Here is a 23,719-nt window from a genome sequence, read left to right on the forward strand (position 1 = left end):
AGCTGGCATGGTAGGTGTAGGTGCAAAGGGTAGTGTGTGAGTTGGCATGACATTGGAATTGCGGCTATAAAGTGCGATGGGGTGGGCGAGGGGGCAAAGGTTAACATGGAGAATATGAGGGGCAATGAGGACTGGGCAGAGGGGCATATGTTGACATGGAAGGTATGAGGCTCCATGGGGTGGGTGGGTGGGGACATAAGGTGGCATGGGTTGAAATGGATGGGATCTGGGGAGTGCATGTGTGGAGGGAGTGGGTGGCGAGGGGTGTCAGTAGTGAGGGCTGGTTTATGTTTTTCTATTATTTAAAAAAGTTTCCAGGCAGTGCCAGTTCACCAAGATAAGCCTTCCACCCAGCCCACCTCCGGACGTGAAAGCCTCCACACTCATTCTGGAGTTGTCAAGCACTCCCCTTGTGTGAGGCAGAATGGGTGCAGAAAGCAGAAGTGGGCACAGCTTGGATATTAACATGAGATACATTTCCCACACAAGATAAGTGCACTCAGGGAGTAAAGAATTTCAGGGCATCACTATTGAAATAGCTGCAGTTCAGTGACTGACTGACCTGTTTTGAACCATGCTCATCACCATCCAGTCGGGAGGGTAGACATTCTTGCCGATAAGGTCTTTGAACATGATGAAGGTCTCCATCAGGAAGTCCTATGAAGACAAAAGGTCAAAGTCAGAGTCGGACATTTGAACTGAGGACGAATCTACCAAGAATAATGTAAGGACACAAGAAATAGGAGCAGTAGCAGGAGTTATAAGGAGAGGCTGGATAGAATGGGACTTTTTTCCCTGGAGCGTAGGAGACTGAGGGGTGATACTATAGAGCTCTATAAAACAATGAGGAGCATCGATAAGGTTGAGAGTCAACATGTTTTTCCAAAGATAGGGGAGTCTAAAGCTAGAGGGGATAGGTTTAAGGTGAGAGGGAGAGATATAAAAGGGTCCAGAGGGGCAATTCTTTCACACAGAGCGTGGTGAGTGTATGGAACGAGCTGCCGGAGGCAGTGGTAGAGGCGGGTACAATTTTGTCTTTTAAAAAGCATTTGGACAAGGGCGGCACGGTGGCGCAGTGGTTAGCACTTCTGCCTCATAACGCCAAGGACCTGGGTTTGATCCTGGCTACGGGTCACTGTGTGGAGTTTGCACATTCTCCCCGTGTCTGTGTGGGTCTCACCCCCACAACCCCAATATGTGCAAATTGCCCCTTAATTGGAAAAGCAAAGAACTGGGTACTCTAAATTTATTTTTAGAAAAGCATTTAGACAGGTATATGGGAAATATGGGTAGAGCGGGATATGGGCCAAATGCGGGCAATTGAGATTAGCTTAGTGGTAAAAACTGGGTGGCATGCACAAGTTAGGCCGAAGGGCCTGTTTTCATGCTGTAAACCTCTATGGCTCTATGACATGGCCCAATGGTGTCAGCTCCACCATTCAATACCATCATGGCAGGTCATGGGCTTCAACTCCAATTTCCTGGCCTCTTCCCAGGCAACCTAGAGTTGGCTTGGAATCTTCAGGGATTGAAGATTGGGTGGTATCATGGCTGGTACAGTCTTGGAGGGCAGAAGGGCCTGTTCCTGTGCTGTATTGTTCTTTGTTCTTTGTTAATCTCCAGGACACTACTTTGTGGAGCCCTAGAGAAAAATCACCGGGTCATTAAAAAGAATGTTTTTTTTTTGTCATATTCTTTGAACTTTTCTCTTTACTAGATGTAAAAAGATTGCAAAAAGGGGAAGGTAGTGCTGTTTGGCTGACAGTCAAGTCTCATTCAACTGGGTAAAGAGTCTGTTTGCTTTCCAATGGAGGCTTATGTCACAAGGATGGATGTGTCGGCCGACGAATGGTTGGAAGGGGGCAAAGTCATGTGATAAAGCCTCAAGGAAGACATTTAATCGCAGTTGGCAACCCTCCATCTACTTCATTTAATTATGAGAAGACAAAGCAGTGTTTTCAATAAAATATTTTGGCTTTTTAATCACTCAAATTGATCGCCAGCTGAATTGCTCCCTGATATCTCAGTTGGCAAGTTCAGCACCTGGAGGGAATGGGTCTGGGAGGCCAAACGGGAGAATATCACAGCATTGCACTCCTGCCCTGGATCTTGCAGGACCCCTGACAAGTGGGCAGCGATCAGAGATTTAAAATGATTGACAAAAGAACGGAGAGACAAATTCGGAGACATTTCTGTACACTGATGATTAAATATGGAATACGCTGTTGAAAATGCAGTTCCTTTGAAAAAGCAAGTATTGGCATGGTCTGATTGGCTGACCCGCACTGTCTGACTCTTTGATTGGAAACGCATAACAGGAATTGGCATTTTAATGGATGTAGATTCCTGGAGAATGCATGCCTGACTTTTTTTTAAAATTCCCTCATGGGTTGCAGGCACCACTGGCTAGGTCAGCATTTATTGTCCATTCCTAATTGACTTTAGAAGTTGGCTGTGAGCCACTTTCTTGAAATGCTGCAGGACCTGTGGTGTAGGTACACCCACAGTGCTGTTAGGGTGGAAGAGCCAGGATTTTGACATAGCGACTGCGAAGTAGCGGCAATATATTTCCAAGTCAGGATGGTCTGTGGCTTTGACGGGAACTTGTTCACATGCATCTGCTGCCCTTGTCCTACAAAGTGGTGGAGGTTTTGCATTTGGAAGATGCACAGTGGTTAGCACGATTGCCTCACAGAGCCAGGGTCCCAGTTTCAATTTCGGCTTGGGTCACTGTCTGTGCGGAGTCTGCACTTTCCCCCCGTGTCTGTGTGGGTTTCCTCCGTGTGCTCCGGTTTCCTCCTACGCGTCCCGAAAGACGTGCTGTTAGGTGAATTAGACATTCTGAATTCTCCCTCTGTGTACCTGAACAGGCGCTGGAGTGTGGTGACTAAGGGCTTTTCACAGTAACTTCATTGCAGTGTTAATGTAAGCCTACTTGTGACACGAATAAATATTATTATTATATCCTCCTGAAATTAAAGGCTATCTTCCTCACTATTTACCACCCCACCAATTTTTGTTTCATCCACGAACTTACTGATCAACCCTCCTACATTCATGTCCAAATCATTTATATAAACCACAAACAGCAAGGGCCCCGACACTGATCCCTGCGGGACCCCACTGGTCACAGGCTTCCAGTCAGAAAAACACCCCTCGACCATCACCCTCTGCTTCCTGCCACTCAGCCAATTCTGGATCCAATTTGCCAAATTTCCTTGGATCCTATGGGCTCCAGTTCACTATCAGTCACCCATGTGGGACCTTATCCAAAGCCTTGCTGAAGTCCAAGTAAACTACGTCAAAAGCATTGTCCTCATCAACATACCTGGTCACTTCGAAAAATCCAATCAAGTTGGTCAGACATGACCTCCCCTTAACAAAACCATGCTGACTGTTCTTGATTAATCCCTGCCTCTCCAAATGCAGACTAATTCCGTCCCTCAGAATTGCTTCCAATAGTTTTCCCACTGCTGACTGGCCTGTAATTTCCTGGTTTGACCCTTGCTCCCATCTTGAATAATGGTACCACATCGGTTATCCTCCAATCATCCGGCACCTCTCCTGTAGCCAGAAAGGAATTGATAATTATTGTGAGCGCCCCTGCTGTTTCCACTCTTGCCTAACTCAACAGCCTGGGATACATTTCATCTGGCCCTGGAGATTAGTCTACTGTTAAGCCTGCCAAAACATTCAGAACCTCCTCTCTGTCTCTGTTAATTTCTTTAATTTTATCACAGTTCTTCTTCCTGATTTCTATACCCACACTGGCCCTTTCAGAGTGAACACCGACACAGAGTATTCACTTAGAACCCTAGCTATGTCCTCCGGCTGTACATACAAATTATCACTGTGGTCCTGAATGGGCCCCACTCTTTCCCTAGTTATCCTTTTACCCTTAATGCACTTGTAAAACAATTTAGGATTTTCCTTTATTTTACCTGTCAGCATCCTTTCATATCCTACTTTTGCTATCCTAATTTCCCCTTTAGTTTGCTTTTGCACATTCTATATGCCTCTCAGGATTCTGATGTTTTGAGCCCTTAATATGATTGGTCCAGATCAGTTTCTAGCCAATGGTAACATTCAGAATGTTGATATAGGAGATTCAGTGATGCCAATACCATTGATTTTCAAGGGGAGATGGTTAGATTCTCCATTGTTGGAGAAGGTCATTGCCTGTTGGCAATGTGGTTACTTGCCATTTATCAGCCGAAGTCTGAAGGTTGCCCTGGTCTTGCTGCATATAGACACGGAATGATCAACATCTGAAGAGTTGTGACTGGTGCTAAACTTTGTGCAATCGTCAGCGATCAACTCCACTTCTGAACTTATGGTGGAAAAAAGAGTGAGCGATGAAGCAGCTAAAGATGGTTGAGCCGAGGACACTATCCTGAGGAATTCCTGCAGCTATATCCTTGGACTAAGATGATTGACCTCCAACAACCACAACCATGTTCCTTTGGATATGGTATGGCTCCAATCAATGGAGAGTTCTCACTGATTGCCATTGGTCCCAGTTTTGATAATACTTCTTGACGCCATACTCGGTCAAATGCTGCCTTGATGTCAAGGGCAGTCACTCACCTGATGAAGGAGCTACGCTCCAAAAGCTAGTGATTCCAAATAAACCAGTTGGACTTTAACCTGGTGTTGTAAGACTTTTTACTCTGCCCACCCCAGTCCAACGCTGCGATCTGCACATCATGACTCTTAATTCACCTCTGGAGTTCAGCTCTATTCTCCATTTTGTCCTCATTTAGTAATTGGCTTTGATATATTGCCACTCTCAAGAGAGTTCACACACCTAATCCTGACCTCAACATCGGTCATGTCCTTCTCCACAGCGAATACCGATACAAATTAAGGATTTCACCCATTTCCTGTGGTTCCACGCATAACTTTCCTCCATTATTCTTAAGTGGGCCTATTCTTTCCCTTGCTAGCCTCTTGGATTGGATTGGATTGGATTTGTCTATTGTCACGTGTACCGAGGTACAGTGAAAAGTATTTTCATTATTTTCATTTCTTGCTCCTAATATATGCATAAAAAGCCTTGCGATTCTCCTTGTCATGTTTGCTAAAGACATTTCATGGCCCCTTTTAGCCCTCCTAATTCCACATTAAAGTTTCTTCCTACTTTCACTGTACTCCTCAAGGGCTTTGTCAGTTTTTAGATGCCTAGACCTATCATATGCTTCCTTTTCCCTTTTGGCTAAGCTTACAATTTCCCTTGACATCCATGTTTCCCAAATCCTGCCATTTCTATCCTTCATTTCTGTGGAGACATGTCTGTCCTGCACTTCTATCAAATGACCTTTAAAAGCCTCCCACATGTCAGACATGGATTTGCCCTCAAATAGCCGCTCCCAATCCACATTCCCCAGTTCCTGTCTAATTTGGATGTAATTGGCCCTCGCCTAATTAAGCCCCCTCACCCGTTGACCACTCTTGTCCCTGTCCATGACTACTCGAAATCTTACGGAATTATGATCGCTAAGCCCAAAATGCTCCTCCACTGAAACATCAATCACCTGGCCTGGCTCATTCCTCAATATCAAAATCTAGTATGGACCCCTCCCTGGTTGGATTGTCAACATACTGTATGAAAAAACTCTCCTGGACACATCCAACAAATTGCTCTCCATCCGAGCCCCTGGCTGTAAGGGATTCCCAGTCAATATGGGGGAAGTTAAAATCGCCCATCACAACTACCCTGCTTTTTTCACACCTTTTCTATCTGACTACACAACTGCTCCTCTGTCTCCTGCATGTTGTTGGGATTTCACCCTTCTTATTCCTGAGCTCCACCCAAAATGCCTCACTACAAGATCCCTCCAATGTGCCCTCCCTCAACGCAGCTGTGATCTGCTCCCTATTCAGCAATGCAACACCCCACCTCCTTTGTTTCCCCTTCTGCCCCGTCTAAAACAACGATATCCCGGAATGTTGAGCTGCCAGTCCTGCCCCTTCTTTAATCATGTCTCCATCATTGCAATTACATCACAGTTCCATGCTGTAACCCAAGCTCTGTTATCTGGTTTACCCGTTATACTTCTTGCATTGAAGCAAACACGCTCCAGACCTACAGTCCCGCTGAGCCCTGCGGCTTCCCTCTGCCTGCTCTTAGTCTGCGCTATGTTTATCTCAGTCTCACTTTTTCCCCAGTCTCTACACTTACTGGCCTGCTGTTCTGGATCTCACCCCCCTGCCACACTAGTTTAAACCCTCCCAAACAACACTAGCAAATCTCCCCCCAGGATATTGGTGTCCCTCCAGTTCAGGTGCAACCCGACCTTCTTATAAATGTCCCATCGTCCCCAGAGGACATCCGTGTGATCCATATATCTAAAGCCCTCCCTTCTCCACCAGATCTTTAGCCACATGTTGAACTGTACTATCTCCCTGTTCCAAACCTCACATGCAAGTGGCACGAGGAGTAATCCTAGAATTACTACCCTAGAGGTCTTGCATTTTAACTCCTGACCTAACTCCCTGAATTGTCTTTGCAGGACCTCTTCCTTCTTCCTGCCTATATTATTAGTACCAATGTTTTTAAGTATGGCTTGTTGCTCCTGGCATGCTCTCCTGCACACTTCACTGAACCAAGGTTGATCCCCTAGCTTGGTAATAATTGTAGAGTGGGAGATATGTCAGGCCAGTAGGTGGTAATCAACAGCATATTTCCTTGCCCATATTTTATCTGATACCATGAGGCTTAATGGGGTCTGGAGTTAATGTTTAGGATTCCCAAGGCAATTGTATGTAACTGTACCTCCACCTCTGTTGGGTCTGTCCTCACAGTTGGGCAGGGCATACCCAATATATGGAAATCAGCAGGAGGTTAGCTTTTAGTTGCAGATTTATTAATCAAATTTAAATTCCAGTACTACCACATTGTGATTTGAACCCTTGGCTGCAGAGCCTCTGAATGACTAATCCTGTGTATTACCTCCCTTTACCACTTCCTCATATTTCCAATCACACAATCAGAAACTTGATTCTGTAAATGCCAATGGTTAAATTGGCGGACGAGTTAATCCAGAAGTTCAAATCGCACTGTTAACAATTCAAGAATTATAATTCAATTCAAAAATCTGAGAATAAAAGGTTTGGTGGCAGTAAAAGTGACCATAGCGGTGTTGAATTGCTGTAAAATGTCAGCTTGTTCACTAATTTAATTGAGGGAAGGAATCCTACTGACTTGCCCCACGCTCAAGTTGTGTGAGCCAAGTCCTACCAATGTGGTTGGTCTCCAAACCGTCCTCAGAAATGGCCAAATAAGCAACTCGATTTTGGCAACAAGGAATCAGGGAAATATGCCAGCCTTGCCAATGGGGGCTAGATCTTGAGGTTGGATTTATTATGATTCGAAATGCACCGCCCAAAAGAAGCTTCACCAGTAAACTTCAAAGGAAGTTGAACGTATAGTTGAAAAGAAAAGAACAATTGATGGGGTCTGTCGAAAGTTCTAGGAGTCATTCACCACCCTGACTTGGAACTATATTGCTGTTCCTTCACTGTCACTGGGTCAAAATCCAGGAACGCTGTGCTGTTGGTGCACCTACTGAACTCTAATCCAGCATGAGACCTCTTTCAGGAGGAATGGGATGAGGGCAGGAAGTAAGTGAGGAGAATCAGTACAGAGTGTAAAGTACTGACGCCGATTTTGACTACTGAATGTTAGTCTCCAGAGGCTCCTCGTAACTTCTGTACAAGTCCTTGAGTGACCCATATTTAATGTTTGAAGTAAGTGAGAACACACGATAGGAACTGCAATTCTATTTTTCCATTACTTTGCTCTTGGGGACTAAAAAGCCTTTGATTAATTTTAGCACGCCTTGAACTTTTGAATAAACAGTTGCTGCATTGGGGTCGATCGAAATGTAATTTTGAAAGAAGCAACTCCCATATCCCGAAAGCTTCAGATGAAGCAGCTAAGGTTCCCTTTGTTTACATCAAACTACAGCACATGCAGAAGTGCAGAGGACGTCTGTGGAGGGAAGTTTGAGTCATGCAGGAGCATCACTGCCAAAGTTATTCCCAACCACAGCTATTCCTTTCGAAGTTCTCCCCTTTCCCAGGTTTCCAAAGGCCCTTGGTTTTTTGTAAGTGTGTGGTTTCATGGTGGCTGATGGGATTGTTCAGAGGTCAGCTCACAAACAGAGTGTCAGCCATGTTGGGTGAAAGCTTAAGTCAGAAAGTTGTGAGTTGAAGTCCCAGTTGAACATCGGGGCTGGATCAACAGATCGTGGTAACACAGTGAAATCATCAGTGTTCACTGTCATTACTCCACGGGTATAGCAGCCATTTCCAGAGTCCACACTTGCACAGGGTAACATGGAAGCCCAAGATTTGTGGTCAAGGATTATGTAAAATTGCCATAGTCCCAGATTACCATAAACTGCTTTTCCCTTTGAGGGGGAGAGCTGACTGGTGATGATTGAGGGGGAGAGCTGACTGGTGGTGAGCAGCATGGTAGCACAGCGCCAGGGTCCCAGGTTCGATTCCCCGCTGGGTCACTGTCTGTGCGGACTCTGCACGTTCTCCCCGTGTCTGCGTGGCTTTCCCCTGGGTGCTCCGTTTTCCTCCCACAGTCCAAAGACGGCAGGTTAGGTGGATTGGCCATGATAAGTTGTCCTTTGTGTCCAAAACAAAAGGTTAGGAGGGGTTATTAGGTTACTGGGATAGGGTGGAAGTGAGGGTTTGAGTGGATGGCTGCAGACTCGATGGGCTGAATGCCTCCTTCTGCACTGTATGTTCTATGTTCTTACCTGAGGATCACCACACCTCAGGCGAGGGGCAAGGTTGAGAAGGCAGGGCTTTCATGTACAACCTCAGCCGGTACGGGAATTGAACCCACGCTGCTGGCCTCGTTCTGTATCAGAAACCAACTTTCCAGACAACTGAGCTCAAGGATCGTATACTCCTCCAGAGGCTGCTTTGCTGAGAGAACATGTGCTGTATTTTGTTCCCTCACCGACGGTGGGTTTGCATAGGTTGGGGGGAGGGGGGAAAGAGTCCATCAAATGGAATGGGTGCCATGCCCACCGCCCACCCCTCCCCTGTTGCAATTTACCAGCGGCAGAGCGGCTTTGGCAGCCCACCTTCCCCTGGATTGATTGAGATCCTTGAGAGTCCATTTGATGGCGTCATCCCATCGCCGCTGGGAGTTATCCATCCCTAACCCTGCCAAGATTCCAGTCTACTGGCTTTCACTGTGTGACTGGTGGTGGGAAAGGGCGGGACAGCCTAGTTATCAGGCCCCTGGACTCACTGGGCCTTTGTGGGACAACTTTCTTTGAGGTCAGTGGAGAACGTCCTGGCTTTGTCGTGACCTACCAAAGCCAGACTACCATTGAGTCCGTTATCTGCTGCCTTGGGACCTTGTTGTGCACAGATTGACAGCAAGGCGTCCCACATCACCATAGTGACTACATTTTAAGAGCTCTGGGGTGGCGCACTGGTTAGCACTGCTGCCTTACAGCGCTGAGAACCGGGGTTCGATCCCGGCCACAGGTCACTGTCCGTGTGGAGTTTGCACATTCTCCCCGTGTTTGCGTGGGTTTAACCAAAGATGTGCAAGCAGGTGCATTGGCCATAATAAATTGCCCCTTAGTTGGAAAAAAAAAAGAAATGGGTACTCTAAATTTGTAAAATAAAATGTAAAAGCTCTGATGGAAAGTCATTAACCTGAAGTATTAACTTTTGCTGTCTCGCCACTGATGCTGCCTGACCTGCCAAATATTTTCCAGCTTTTTCTGTATTTAATTCAGATTTCCAGCGTACAAGGTATTTTGCTTCTGTTTGACACTTCAAAAGCCCTTCATTGGGTGAAAAGTGCTTTATTAAATGTAACCTATCAGGGAAACCTCATAATCTGTTCAACAATCTATTCAGTTCCAGCCCAGTAGAAACACATTGTCAAAAAATAAAAAAATCCATTGCAATATTTGGACAATTTGTGATAACATCCTGCTATTTACGTAGCCCCGATGAATATCAAGAAGTAATTTCATTCAGGATGATAAGAGGATTCCCTGAACGCACAAATGAAAAGATATTGACATGAAAAATTTGCTTCTCACTCATACCTGAGACAATTGCGACGATGCTTAGGATCACAAAATGGTGCAGCACAGAAGTGGGCCAATCGGCCCATCACACCTGTGCTAGTTCTTTGAAAGAACCATCCATTTAGCCGCAATCCTACCACTTATTTCATCATAGCCCTGCATATTTCTCCTCTCCAACTCACTGCCTAATTCTTTTGTGGCAGCTACTATAGATTCTGCTTTCACCAACCTTTCAGACAGCGCATTTCAGCTCATTATAGCAGAGGAAGATAAGAATGCTGTGCAACAAGACCTGGGTGGCTTTGTGCACCCAGTTGCTGAAGATAAGCATGCACATGCAGCAGGTGGTAAAGAAGGCTAATGGTAAGTTGGCCTGCATTGCGAGAGGATTCGAATACAGAAGTAGGGATGCCTTGCTGCAATTATACAGGGCCTTGGTGAGGCCACACATGGAATATTGGGCGCGATTCAATGGACAAATGTTGAGTCCGCTTTTGGGCACATTAGGCAGGTGTTTCTCGACAATGCAGCCACCCAGAAACACTCCGCTAATAGACGGCACGTTGCCTTTTTTTGGCTTTGGGGTGTGTCAAGGCCACACTTTAACCTGCGACCAGGAATGGCTTCTTGCAGATTGGGACGCCATTTTGACTGGCAGCCCCGACCTTTTCCCTAACTCTTTCAGCCCCCCCACCCGTGCTTTATTTATCCCCTCCCCTTCACCCTCTCAAACATGTTGAGGCCGGTGGGAGCCCCCGGGCCTGACCCCAGGCAGAACCAAGCAGGCACCTGGACACCCTGACAGTGTTACCCAAGCACCCTGACACTACCAGGGATGCTTTTCCTGGGTGCCTAGATGTCACGGCCTGGGTGTGAGGTTGGCAGTGCCAAGGTGCCAGTGCTCGGGTACTACCCTCCCCTGTCCCCGACCACCCGGGGATCTCTACTGGCCTGCGAGATCCCAGAGGTGCTATCACACCTAGTTCACATTTGTGAAAATCAATAATATCAAACGGTGCCCTGGCGAGGTCTCGTAGGCACGCCGGTTAACACCTGGGCACTGGGCGAATCCAGTGTCCAGCTTTTTCAATAAGCCGAATGGCCTAATAAGGTTACTTTTGCCCGAGTCGGCCAGAGAAGGTTTATTAGACTGATTTCTGAGATTGCAAGATTGACGTATGGTTAGGATTGTATTCGCTGGAGTTCAGAAGAATAAACTGACAGAAATTGTTTCACCCGGAGAGTGATCAGCCTCCCACAAAAAGCAGTTGAGGCCAAAGCACTGCATGTTTTTAAGAAGCATTTAGATATCCACCTGGGGCGAAGGGGGTCAAAAGATATGGGAGGGAAGGCATGATCTGGCTATTGAGTTGGATGATCAGCCATGATCATAATGAATGGTGGAGCAGGCTCAAAGGGCTGAATGGCCTCCTCCTGCTCCAATTTTCTATGTTTCAATGAAATAGGAGGAACATAAGAACTAGGAGCAGGAGAAGGCCATCTGGCCCTTCGAGCCTGCTCCGCCATTTAATGAGAGCATGGCTGATCTTTTGTGGATTCAGCTCCACTTTCCTGCCCAAACACCATAATCCTTTATTCTTTTATTCCTTTATTATTTAAAAAACTATCTATCTTTATCTTGAATCCAAAAAAAACTATCCTCTTTATCTTGGAAGGAGTAGATCAGTTGGCCCTCCGAGCCTGCTCCGCCATTTAATACAATCATGGCTGGGCCTCTACCCTAACTCCATACTTTCCTGCCCGACCCCCACATTCCTTGATTCTGTTAGTATCCAAGGCCGTAATTTGCCAGCTCTCCACGCAGGCAGGATCTTCCTATCCCGCTGATGTGAACAGAGATTCCGGTCAGCCCCACTCGAGAGGAATCTGCGGGCTGAGCTGGAAAATTCTGGCTCAAATATCTATTGATCACTGTCTTCGGTATACTAAATGGCTGATGATGCACAGCTGGCGGGAGTCTGGAACTCGCTGCCTGAAAGGGTGGAGGAGGCTGATCCCCTCATAACATTTGAGAAGTATTTCGATGTGCACTTGCAATGCCTAGACATTCAAGGCTATGGGCGAGGTGTTGGAAAATGGGATTAGAATAGTTACGTGGTTGTTTTTGACTGGTGCAGACACGATGGGTGAAGGGCCTTTTCTGTGCTGAAGACCCCTCTGACTCTCTGGCTGAATAATTTAAGTGTCCACAACCCAATCAGTGAAAATGTTTCTCATCACCTTGATCTCTGTGGCTGGCCTCTTATTTAGAGACTGGGCCCTGGTACAGGAGGAGGAGTAGATCAGTTGGCCCTCCGAGCCTGCTCCAGCCAAGGGAAACATCCTCCTAGGATCCAGCAGGCCAAGCCCCTTCAGAATTTTCTAACATATTTCAATTAAATTACCCTTCACCCTTTTAGATTTTTATGACAAATCAACAATGATTTTAAGGTTTAAGATTAGCTTTTTAGTTTCAAATTTTTGTTGAATTCGAATTTCACCACCTGTTGTGGTGAGATTTGACCCTGGGTCCCAGGTCATTACTCTGCGTCTCTGGAGTTATAGTCTTGCAGGACCTCACTCTTTTTGTCCGAGCTTAGTGAAGTGTTTCTCAGCGGCCAACACGACGGTCCAGGAATGAATCTAGTAAACCTAGATTGCAATCCCTCTAAGGGAAGCATATTTCCTTATGTAACATGTCAAAAACTGTACATCGTGCTGGAGGTGTGGCCTCACCATGGAGCTATATTAATTGTAGGAAGACTCCTGAATTCTAACAGAAGTGAGAGCTGGAGGAGACAATTAAGATTTGTTGGGAGAAGGACTGGGTGCCATTGAGAGATTTGCAATGAGGGTGAGAATTTTAAAATTGTGTTAGTGCTGGATGGGAGGGCAATAGAGGTCAGCGAATCCAGGGATGACGGGTCAACAGGACTTTGTGTCAGTTAGAATAGGAGTGGAGTCTTGGGATGAACTCAAGGTTATGAAGGGTGGAAGCTAGAGGTTGGAAGGTATTGGAATAGTTAGATCTGATGGTAATAAGCATGGACGAGGGTTTTATCATAGAATTTACAGTGCAGAAGGAGGCTATTCGGCCCATCGAGTCTGCACCGGCTCCTGGAAAGAGCACCCTACCCAAGGTCAACACTTCTACCCTATCCCCATAACCCAGTAACCCCACCCAACACTAAGGGAAATTTATCATGGCCAATCCACCTAACCTGCACATCTTTGGACTGTGGGAGGAAACCGGAGCACCCGGGGGAAACACACGCACACACGGGGAGGATGTGCAGACTCCACACAGACAGTGACCCAAGCCGGAATCGAACCTGGGACCCTGGAGCTGTGAAGAAATTGTGCTAACCACATGCTACCGTGCTGCCCCAGTAGATGAGCTGAGGTAGGGGTGGAATTGGCCAATGATTTGAAGGGAGAGACAGTGGTGTAGTGGGAATGTCACTAGTCTGGTAATCCAGAAGCATAGAGACCATGGATTCAAATCCTCCTATGGCAATTGGAGAAGTTTATATTCAATTAATAAGAATAATCTTAAACACGTCTCAGTAATGGTGCCAAGAAAACTATCAGTGATTGTCGTAAAAACCCATCTGTTTGTTTTTGACAACCATCTGGTTCACTGTTGTCCTTCAGGGGAGGAAATCTGCCAACCTTACCTGGTCTGGCCTACATCTAACTCCAGGCACACAGCAATGACTTTAGCTGTCCTTTGAAATGGCCGAGCAAGCTGCTCAGTTCAAGGGCAATTAGGGTCGGGCTACAAATGCTGGCCTTGCCAGCGATGCCCATATCCTATGAAAGTGAAAATAGGCTACCTTGGAGATATTATGGACATGTGGTTGGAAGCTCACCTGAGGTTTGGCCTCAGGCAGTTGCAGGGAGCAGGATGGAGGTCAAGAGATAGGAGGCGGAGGCTTAGGGCCTAAAAAGCATGACTTTATTCTTCCCACCTGGATGATGGAGGAGACTTATCAAAGGAGAATTGTTGGTCCCCATGGTGTGGATGAAGAGGGATTCCTGGAGGTCACAGAACTGTTCATTTATAATGAGGCTTTGCCATTTAGGTCCATGGTGTTACTCATATCCCTGAGCCTCCAGTATTCGTCTTTGGCTGGAAGCTTTCCCTCACTCACCTTTCTCAACTTCTCACCTCCACACCTGGAAAACCTGGGGCCACGGATAATTGCACTGATACAGTCACAGCGGCAAATTTCTTTAATAATGATAATAATCTTTATCAGTGTCACAAGTAGGCTTACGTTAACACTGCAATGAAGTTACTGTGAAAAGCCACTTGTCGTCACATTCCGGCGCCTGTTTGGGTACACAGAGGAAGAATTCAGAATGTCCACATTACCTAACAAGCACGTATTTCGGGATTTGTGGGGGAAACCAGAGCATCCGGAGGAAACCCACGCAGACACGGGAGAACGTGCAGACTCCGCACAGTGACCCAAGCTGGTAATTGAACCTAGGACCCTGGAGCTGTGAGGCAACAGTTCTACCCGCTGTGCTACCTTGCTGCCCTAAATGGCGACAAGACCAGGAGGGTCACTGCAGACTCGATGGGATGAACAGCCTCCTTCTGCACGGAAAGGAGTCGATGGATGTAAGGGCGTTCTTCTCAGATTCACAGGGTAATAATTATCCCTCAACCCATATCAGTAAGCAAAAGATTATTTTGCCAGTATCACATTGCTGTTTTGGGAGCTTGCTGTGCATTAATTGACTGCCGTATTTCCGATGTTACAGCAGGGACGACACTTCAAAAGTACCTCATTGGCTAGAAAATACTTTGGGATTTGCTGAGGTTGCGGAAATCCTTACAGAAATGCAGATCTTTCATTCAAAAGGGACTGGCCCATTGATTCTGGGGATAGATCGAGGTTTTCATTTGACATTGTAAGGTTTCAACCATCCTACATGTTAGACGTGGAGAACATGCTTCTCGCTTCTCTTATTTGGTATGAAAGGTTGTCCAATCTGCAGCGTTCTAGGTGTCAGCTGCAAGTTGGAAGTTCCTGCATGAACCAAGGAGTTCATTGTCCTAGTCCAGAGACTGGAGTACAAAATCTAGGTTGATATTCCAGTGCACGACTGAGAGAGTGCTGCACCACTGATTTTATTAAATGGTGGTGCAGACTTGAGAGGCCTAATTCGTATGTTTGCTCATATGTTTGTTCATATGCTCGTAATGTATGTATTAGCCATTTTGTAATGTAGTGAAAGACACCATGGGGAATGTGCAAACACACAAACATACAAAATAGGACCAGGAGTAGGCTATTCGACCCCTCGAGCCTGCTCTACCATTCAATAAGATCATGGTCGATCGGTTTCCCCTTCTTCCCTGACAACCTTTGATGCCCTTGCCGAACAAGAATCTATCTACCTCCAACTTAAAAATATTCAGTGATCCTGCTTCCGCTGCCTTCTGAAGCAGAGTACCAAAGTTTCACAGCCCCCAGTGAGAATATTTTCCCACTCACCTCTGCCCTATTAGGGTGACCCCTGTGGAAGTCTACCTTCACTCTTTCAGCTCTACAATATTTCCAAATTAGTTCAATTTCTCTGACTTTGACCTTTTTGTGTCACCCTCCCGTCCAATGCATCTCATTTGAAGGCTGTGCCTTTGGCCAAGGGCTTAAGCTCTGAAATTGCCTGAAACTCTTTGCTTCCTTCACCACTCTCTGCTCTTCTACAATGCTCCTCAAAACCCACCCCCTTTGACTACATTTTTGGTCACTTTTCATAGCAGCTCCGTGATGCACTATCAATTACGACGAGATGAGAGTGGAGAGTAATCGAGGCTGTATTAAGCAGAGATGTGTTGCCTCCTGCAGCTGCTGCCAAAATGGCTGCAGCTCGGTGAACACACACATTTATACTCCGCCTACTGGGCGGAGCCAGCAGGCAGGGATCTATCCCCGTACCTGTAGTACAGGAGCCTTACCGTATTACCTCTCATATGCGCATTATACAAACAGTGGTGACTACCACACTCCGTCCATCGCATAGCATTTATTATCTTGTCTCCAGTTGTCTTTGTGAGGCAGCACTTTTCTGTGACAGAAGCTCGAGACAAATGCAAATGGTGGCGCATTCTGAAAAGAACTAGATTTGGAACAGTTCAAGCGGTCGATGTGGTGGGGTCCTCCAAGTGAGCCACACGATTCATACAAGGTTAGTGTCATGAGGCAGCAGAAAGGGAGCAGCAGGCCACACATGCAAGAGAGGATGGGTTGTTGTGAATGAACAACCTACTGGAGCCATGAGATCCCACTGTAAGCTCTGGAACGAGTTCATCAATGCACAATTTGATCTTATGCGTAAGGACTCCTGTGACCTTATGCACAGTGGAGGGGAGGACCGAGTACAAGAGGGGAAGTCATGAAATGAACTAAATAAATAGTGACAGTTGAATACACAGCGAGCATACACCAAAGAGGATGCATTGGTTTTGCATATAAATATTCTGTTTAGGCAGCTGGTTGAATCAGTGCTCTGGGTGAATGTTGATTTGCACTTCACCCAGTACTCGCCATCAGACATTACTATTCCTGTTGTTGCTTGACATTCCTAATTGTCTTTCTGTTGCATGCGCGACCTGCCTGAACTCTCTGGATTTTTTGTTTGATTTAGCTGCCTTCAGTTCTATTTTGTGTGTGTGTGTGAGGTAGAAAGAAAGATGGAGAATTAATACAGCGCCACTCATAGCCACAGGGCGCCCAAGCATTTTACAGTCAATGAAGTATTTTTAAAGTGAGGTCGCTGTTGTAAAGTCAGGAGCATAGCCGACCATTTGTGCACAGCAAGTTCCCACGAATGGCAATGGGATAAAAGCCAGGGACGCGATTTGCCAGCCGTGTCCTGCTGGAATCAGGGCGGGATGTGGCCGGTAGATACAGTGAGAGGCCACTTCCAGGATTCCTGACAGTTAGAACATAGAACATAGAACAGTACAGCACAGAACAGGCCCTTCGGCCCTCAATGTTGTGCCGAGCCATGATCACCCTACTCAAACCCACGTATCTACCCTATACCCGTAACCCAACAACGCCCCCCTTAACCTTACTTTTATTAGGACACTACGGGCAATTTAGCATGGCCAATCCACCTAACCCGCACATCTTTGGACTGTGGGAGGAAACCGGAGCACCCGGAGGAAACCCACGCACACAGGGGGAGGACGTGCAGACTCCACACAGACAGTGACCCAGCCGGGAATCGAACCTGGGACCCTGGAGCTGTGAAGCATGTATGCTAACCACCATGCTACCCTGCTACCCGCCTCGTTGTTGCGCCTCGCAAGATCGAATGAGATCTCGCGGGTTGCGGCAATCTACATACCGCCCACAATGGGTGGGACCCAGATTTAAGGATTAAATGAGCTTAAAAGGTGACTTAACTTTGCTGTTGCCAGATTGAACCAGCGACTGAGATATACCGGCCTCGCCAAGGAGACTCCAGCCAGGCGCCATTTAGCACTGGCTCCCACAAACGTAGACTAGACGGAACGGCACTGGGGGGGGGGGGCGCAACTCCCAGGCAATCAGAGATCCCCACATGGTTGGCATCGGCGCAAGGTGGCACCCCAACACTGCTGATGCCACCTGGGTATCTTGGAACTACCAGCCTGGCACTGCCAGGGTGCAAAGGCGGCACTGCCAAGCTGGCAGGGCACTGCCAAGGTGCCAGTCTGGCAGTACCAAGGTGCCAGGGTGACAGTTCGCCCACACTACGGATTGTATGAGATGGGCAGGCGCGGTGGACCCGAGGAGCTCCCAACAAGTTGGGGCTTTGGGGGGTTCACATCGTTTGGGGGGTGTGGGGGGGGGGGTCAGGAGGTCGGGTCACCATTTAAAAATGGCACCCCGATATCTTCCTGCACTGGGCAGCGGAACTCCGCAGAGCAGGACATGCGACTGAGTGCAGCCTTGGAGGTTGTTCTCCGCTGAGGGACGGAATAATAAGAGTGCCGTTAGATAGCGGGGTCATTACCGACCCTGCAAGAACTGGGAACGACCCCGCTAATCCCGCCCAGAATGGACTCTGTTTAGTTTTGGTTCGATTGCGCCCCAGATCTTTTGTTTCTGTGATGGTGGTTGGGGGATAATACCTGACCAGGGCATCAGGGTCTCCCTGTTCTTCTTTAAAATGTGCCGTGCGATCTTAAAATCAGGATCTCAATCTTAACGTCTCAACCAAAAGACAGCACTGCTGATATTGCAGCATGCATTCAGCACTGCATTGGATGTGCAGCCTAGATTATGTAATCAAAGAACACAGAACAAAGAAAAGTACAGCACAGGAACAGGCCCTTCGGCCCTCCAAGCCTGTGCCAACCGTGATGCCCATCTAAACTAAAATCTTCTACACTTCCGGGGTCTGTATCCCTCTATTCCCATCCTATTGATGTATTTGCCTAGATGCCCCTTAAACATCACAATCGTCCCTGCTTCCAACACCTCCTCCGGCAGCAAGTTCCAGGCGCCCACTACCCTCTGTGTCAAAAACTTGCCTCGTACATCTACTCTAAACCTTGCACCTTAAACCTATGCCCGCGAGTAATTGACCCCTCTACCCTGGGCAAAAGCCTCTGACGACCCACTGTGTCTATGCCCCTCATAATTTTGTAGACCTCTATCAGGTCGCCCCTCAACCTCCAGCGTTCTAGTGAGAACAAATCCAGTTTATTCAACCACTCCTCATAGCTAATGCCCTCCATACCGGGCAACATCCTGGTAAATCTCTTCTGCACTCTCTCTAAATCCTCCACATCCTTCTGGTAGTGTGGCAACCAGAATTGAACACTATAATGTGGCCTAACTAAGGTTCTATGCAGCTGCAACATGACTTGCCAATTCTTATCATCAATGCCCTGGCCAATGAAGGCAAGCATGCCGTATGCCTTCTTGACTACCTTCTCCATCTGTGTTGCCCCTTTCAGTGACCTGTTGACCGATACACCTAGATCTCTCTGACTTTCAATACTCTTGAAGGTTCTACCATTCACTATATATTCCCTACCTGCATTCGACCTTCCAAAATGCATTACCTCACATTTGTCCGGATTAATCTCCATCTGCCATCTCTCCGCCCAAGTTTCCAAATGATCTAAATCCTGCTGTACCCTCTGGCAGTCCTCATCGCTAGCTGCAATTCCATCAACCTTTGTGTCATCTGCAAAGTTACTAATCAGACCAGTTACATTTTCCTCCAAATCATTTATATATACTACGAACAGCAAAAGTCCCAGCACTGATCCCTGCGGAACACCACTCGTCACAGCACTCCAATCAGAAAAGCACCCTTCCACTGCTACTCTCTGCCTTCTATGACCTAGGCAGTTCTGTATCCACCTTGCCAGCTCACCCTTGATCCTGTGTGACTTCACCTTTCATACCAGTCTACCATGAGGGTCCTTGTCAATGGCCTTACTGAAGTCCATATAGACAACATCCACTGCCCTATCTGCATTAATTATCTTTGTGACCTCCTCTAAAAACTCTATCAAATTAGTGAGACACGACCTCCCCTTCACAAAACCATGCTGCCTCTCACTAATACGTCCATTTGCTTCCAAATGGGAGTAGATCATGTCTCGAAGAATTCTCTTCAGTAATTTCTCTACCACTGATGTAAGGCTCACCGGCCTGTAGTTCCCTGGATTATCCTTACTACCCTTTTTAAACAAAGGAACATCGGCTATTCTCCAGTCCTCTGGGACATCACCTGAAGACAGTGAGGATCCAAAGATTTCTGTCAAGGCCTCAGCAATTTCCTCTCTAACCTCCTTCAGTATTCTGGGGTAGAGCTCATCAGGCCCTGGGAACTTATCTACATTAATATTTTTCAAGACGCCCAACACCTCGTCTTTTTGGATCTCAATGTGACCCAGGCTATCTACACACCCTTCTCCAGACTCAACATCCACCAATTCCTTCTCTTTGGTGAATACTGATGCAAAGTATTCATTTAGTACCTCGCCCATTTCCTCTGGTTCCACACATAGATTCCCTCGCCGGTCCCTCAATGGGCTAACCCTTTCCCTGGCTACCCTCTTGCTTTTTATGTATGGAAATGATGACTCTGGAGGGGTCTTGAAATCACAACAGTTAATCACAATCACCAACAGTCTGCCTGGTCCACTTACTTTGATGCAACAGTCAGGAAAGCCCAACAACATCTCTACTTCCTACAGCAGCTAAAGAAATTCGGCATATCTCCATCGACTCTCACAAACTTCTACAGATGTGTGATAGAGAGCATCCTATCTGGCTGCATCACAGCCTGGTATGGCAATTGCTCGATCCAAGATCAGCAAGAAACTGCAGAGTGTGGTGAACTCAGCCCAACGCATCACACAAGCTTGCCAGCCCCACATTGATTCTGTCTACACCTCCCACTGCCTCAGGAAGGCAGACAGCATTATCAGAGACCCCTCCCACCCAGGCTTTGCCTTCTTCCAGACCCTTCCATCAGGTAGAGAGTACAGAAGTCAGAAGACCCGCACATGCAAACATAGGAACAGCTTCTTCCACAGCTCCTAGACTCCTCAACGACTCTCCCTCAGACTGATCTGTTCCCTGTAAGAACACTATTCGCGACGCCCTATGCTGCTCTTGCTCCAGTATTTGCTTTGTTTGGCCCCTTGTTCCGCACTGTAACCAGTCACTGTTTGTCGATGTACCATTTGTCAATGCACTCTGCTGATTATTCTTTTTTGTCTACTATGTACGTACTGTGTACGTTCCCTTGGCCAGATAAAAAAACTTTTCACTGTACTTCGGTAGATGTGACAATAAATCAAATCAAATCAAATCACAGAGAAGAGCGTCCTAACAGAGGCGTACTTAACACCTTCTCTAACTCCAGTAATACCATCAACAGCCTGTCTTGCTCAAAAACAAATTCCTCCAAATTAATATATATTTTTAAGATAAATCTTTTAAGATTAAGATAAGACCAAGAGACAGGTATGTTGATTTTTAATTAAATGTATTGTTGAAAATAACTTGAGTCAAATTAGGTGATGACTGGCATTTGTGGAGCTGAGGGCCTCAGGAGGAGGCCCAAACATATCAACCACTCGACCCTTCTGGCTGAATCATGGCTGCACATGCTTTAGCCTTGTTGTTTGTACTAATGTGCAGGGCTCCCTAATCGTTGAGGATGGCGATATGTATGAAGCTTCCAATTCCATAGTTGTTTCATTGTCCAGGGTAGCATTGCTGGACAGTATTTTGAGGAAGGCTGGGTTCTGCACCTGTGGAACGTTGTAATCCCTTTTAACACCACTGCCATCCTGGCTGAGATCAGCTAACTCAGCACATATGGGCGGCATGGCAGCACAGTGGTTAGCACTGTTGCTTCACAGCGCCAGGGCCCCAGCTTCGATTCCCGGCTTGGGTCACTGTCTGTGCGGAGTCTGCGCGTTCTCTCCGTGTCTGCGTGGGTTTCCTCCGGGTGCCCCGGTTTCCTCCCACAAGTCCCGAAAGAAGTACTTGTTAGGTGAATTGGACATTCTGAACTCCCCCTCAGTATACCCGAACAGGCGCTGGATTGTGGCGACTAGGGGATTTTCACAGTAACTTTAATTTAGTGTTAATGTAAGTCTATAAAGATTCTTATATTATATTATTATTAATTCTCCAGCCTTGGGCATTCCTGGACTGCATAGTCCACTTCCACACTAAATTTGCCAACTGAACCACAACTGGATTCTCCTTAAACAAAACACCACATTCATTTTCAAGTTTGCCTGTTAAATGCACACTAAATGTCACCCTTCTATTAAACTGGTCAATGAATGCAATCTTCGGATCCACTTGATGAACCTTGAGTGACTTTAGCTTTGGTCTTGTTTGTTTTTATGCTATCCAAACCATTTAATAACCTTGTAGCTCAATGTCGCATCCAGACCATCTATACATACCATATGAAGTACAATAAATGCCCTTGTGAATCTGTGCCTTGCTGTCTAATTCTAAGGACTCAAACAAACCTTGTTAGAAATTTATTTCAGCTCTATATTCCCTTTGCAATGGAGCATGGTAAAATGTCTGTTTTTCTCTATAATTAATGTCTCATTAAGAAAATTACATTTCCAGTAATCACACATTACAAACTGCATGTTCCTGCAATTTTGTTAGCAAGTTGTTACAACCTTAGAAAAACACCTATTCTCCTGTTGCATTCTAAAATAGAAATGACAGCCCCTTCATAGCATTTTTTAAAAAGCTCTTGACAAAAAGAAACCTTTGTAAACTTTATTCGTTTTGAATGGTACAGAATTTGAGCATTTCTGAAAAAAGAGATAGGACATCAAAGTTTTTCGTCTTGCACTCGTCAGGATAGCTTGTGAGAAATTACCAACAGTCATGGGGGAAGAGCAATTTACACTGCATGAGGAGAGAGCGTTGTTTGGTTGGCAAGTGAATCCTGATTGGTGGAGGTGTTGTCAGGAATAATCCGGCTTTGTTCAAATTCAAACTGGGAATGTCAACTCTGATTGGTTATGTCATTGCTCTTGGGAATGAACCAGGGATCTTGTTTATTTGTAAAAGGCGCACGGTGTGGACATGTTCCATTTGTCTGCAAAGGAATGTGGTTACGGGTGGATTCTCGCATGCAGAATTGAACAAACAACAAAGAAAAGTACAGCCCAGGAACAGGCCCTTCAGCCCTCCAAGCCTGCGCCGACCATGCTACCCATCTAAACTAAAATCTTCTACACTTCCGGGGTCCGTATCACTCTATTCCCATCCTATTGATGTATTTGCCAAGATGCCCCTTAAACGTCACTAATTAAGCCAGGCTATGAGCTCGACTGACAACCTCAAATTGGTTTTCAGTTTAATTCTCAGCACAGTTAGGATTGTTTAGCGGGTGCTGCCCAATTACGGAATCACATCTAGTGTAGAACACTGTTTGGAGTTGGGTACAAGCAGGTACACAGCTGAAGGTTTGTGCTGTTTGATACGAGCCACCAATCATAGGGATGGAAGGCCTATATAGCTGGCATCGCTGAAATTCATATACCACATTTCTTATTTATGTGATAGACAGAAAAGCTTCTTGACTTCAGGGTAACATTCTGTTCCTGGAGAAAACCAAATGAAAGTCAGCCTGGTCCCCGTGGACCATAGGCTGCTCTCTCCTTTTGACAGAGAGAGCTGGCTGGTGGTGATTTAACCTGAGGTCCACCACATCTCAAGCAAAGGGAAAGGTTGAGAAGGCAGGGCCATCGTGGATAACCTCAGTCGGTATGTAAATTGTTCCCGAATTGCATCGCTCCACATCAGGGACCAGCCGTCCCGCCAACTGAGCTAACCGACCCCCCAATATACCATTTGTGTTGCTACTGCACAATGGTTAGCACTGCTGCCTCACAGCACCAGGGACCTGGGTTCAATTCCAGCCTCGAGTGACTATCTGTGTAGAGTTTGCATTTTCTCCCCCATGTCTGCGTGGGTTTCCTCCAGGTGCTCCGGTTTCCTCCCACAGTCCAAAGATGTGCAGGTTAGGTGGATTGGCCATGCTAAATTGCCCCTTAGTCCCCAGAGATGTGCAGGTTGAGTGGGGTTACGGAACTGGGGCAGGAGAGTGGGCCTGGATAG

The 23,719-nt window shown here is 46.5% G+C and overlaps 1 protein-coding gene across 1 annotated transcript in view; it reads right to left on the reverse strand.

Annotated features, from left to right (window-relative positions):
- The window catches only part of LOC119963845 (dedicator of cytokinesis protein 2-like), a 1,353,280-nt gene that overhangs the window by 426,362 nt on the left and 903,199 nt on the right, over window positions 1-23,719 (reverse strand). The window contains 1 exon segment of the mRNA XM_038793193.1: window positions 563-657. Coding sequence (XP_038649121.1) covers window positions 563-657 — 95 coding nt within the window.

The sequence above is a fragment of the Scyliorhinus canicula genome, chromosome 3, assembly GCF_902713615.1.
Source record: "Scyliorhinus canicula chromosome 3, sScyCan1.1, whole genome shotgun sequence".
In the NCBI taxonomy this organism is placed as follows: Eukaryota; Metazoa; Chordata; class Chondrichthyes; order Carcharhiniformes; family Scyliorhinidae; genus Scyliorhinus; species Scyliorhinus canicula.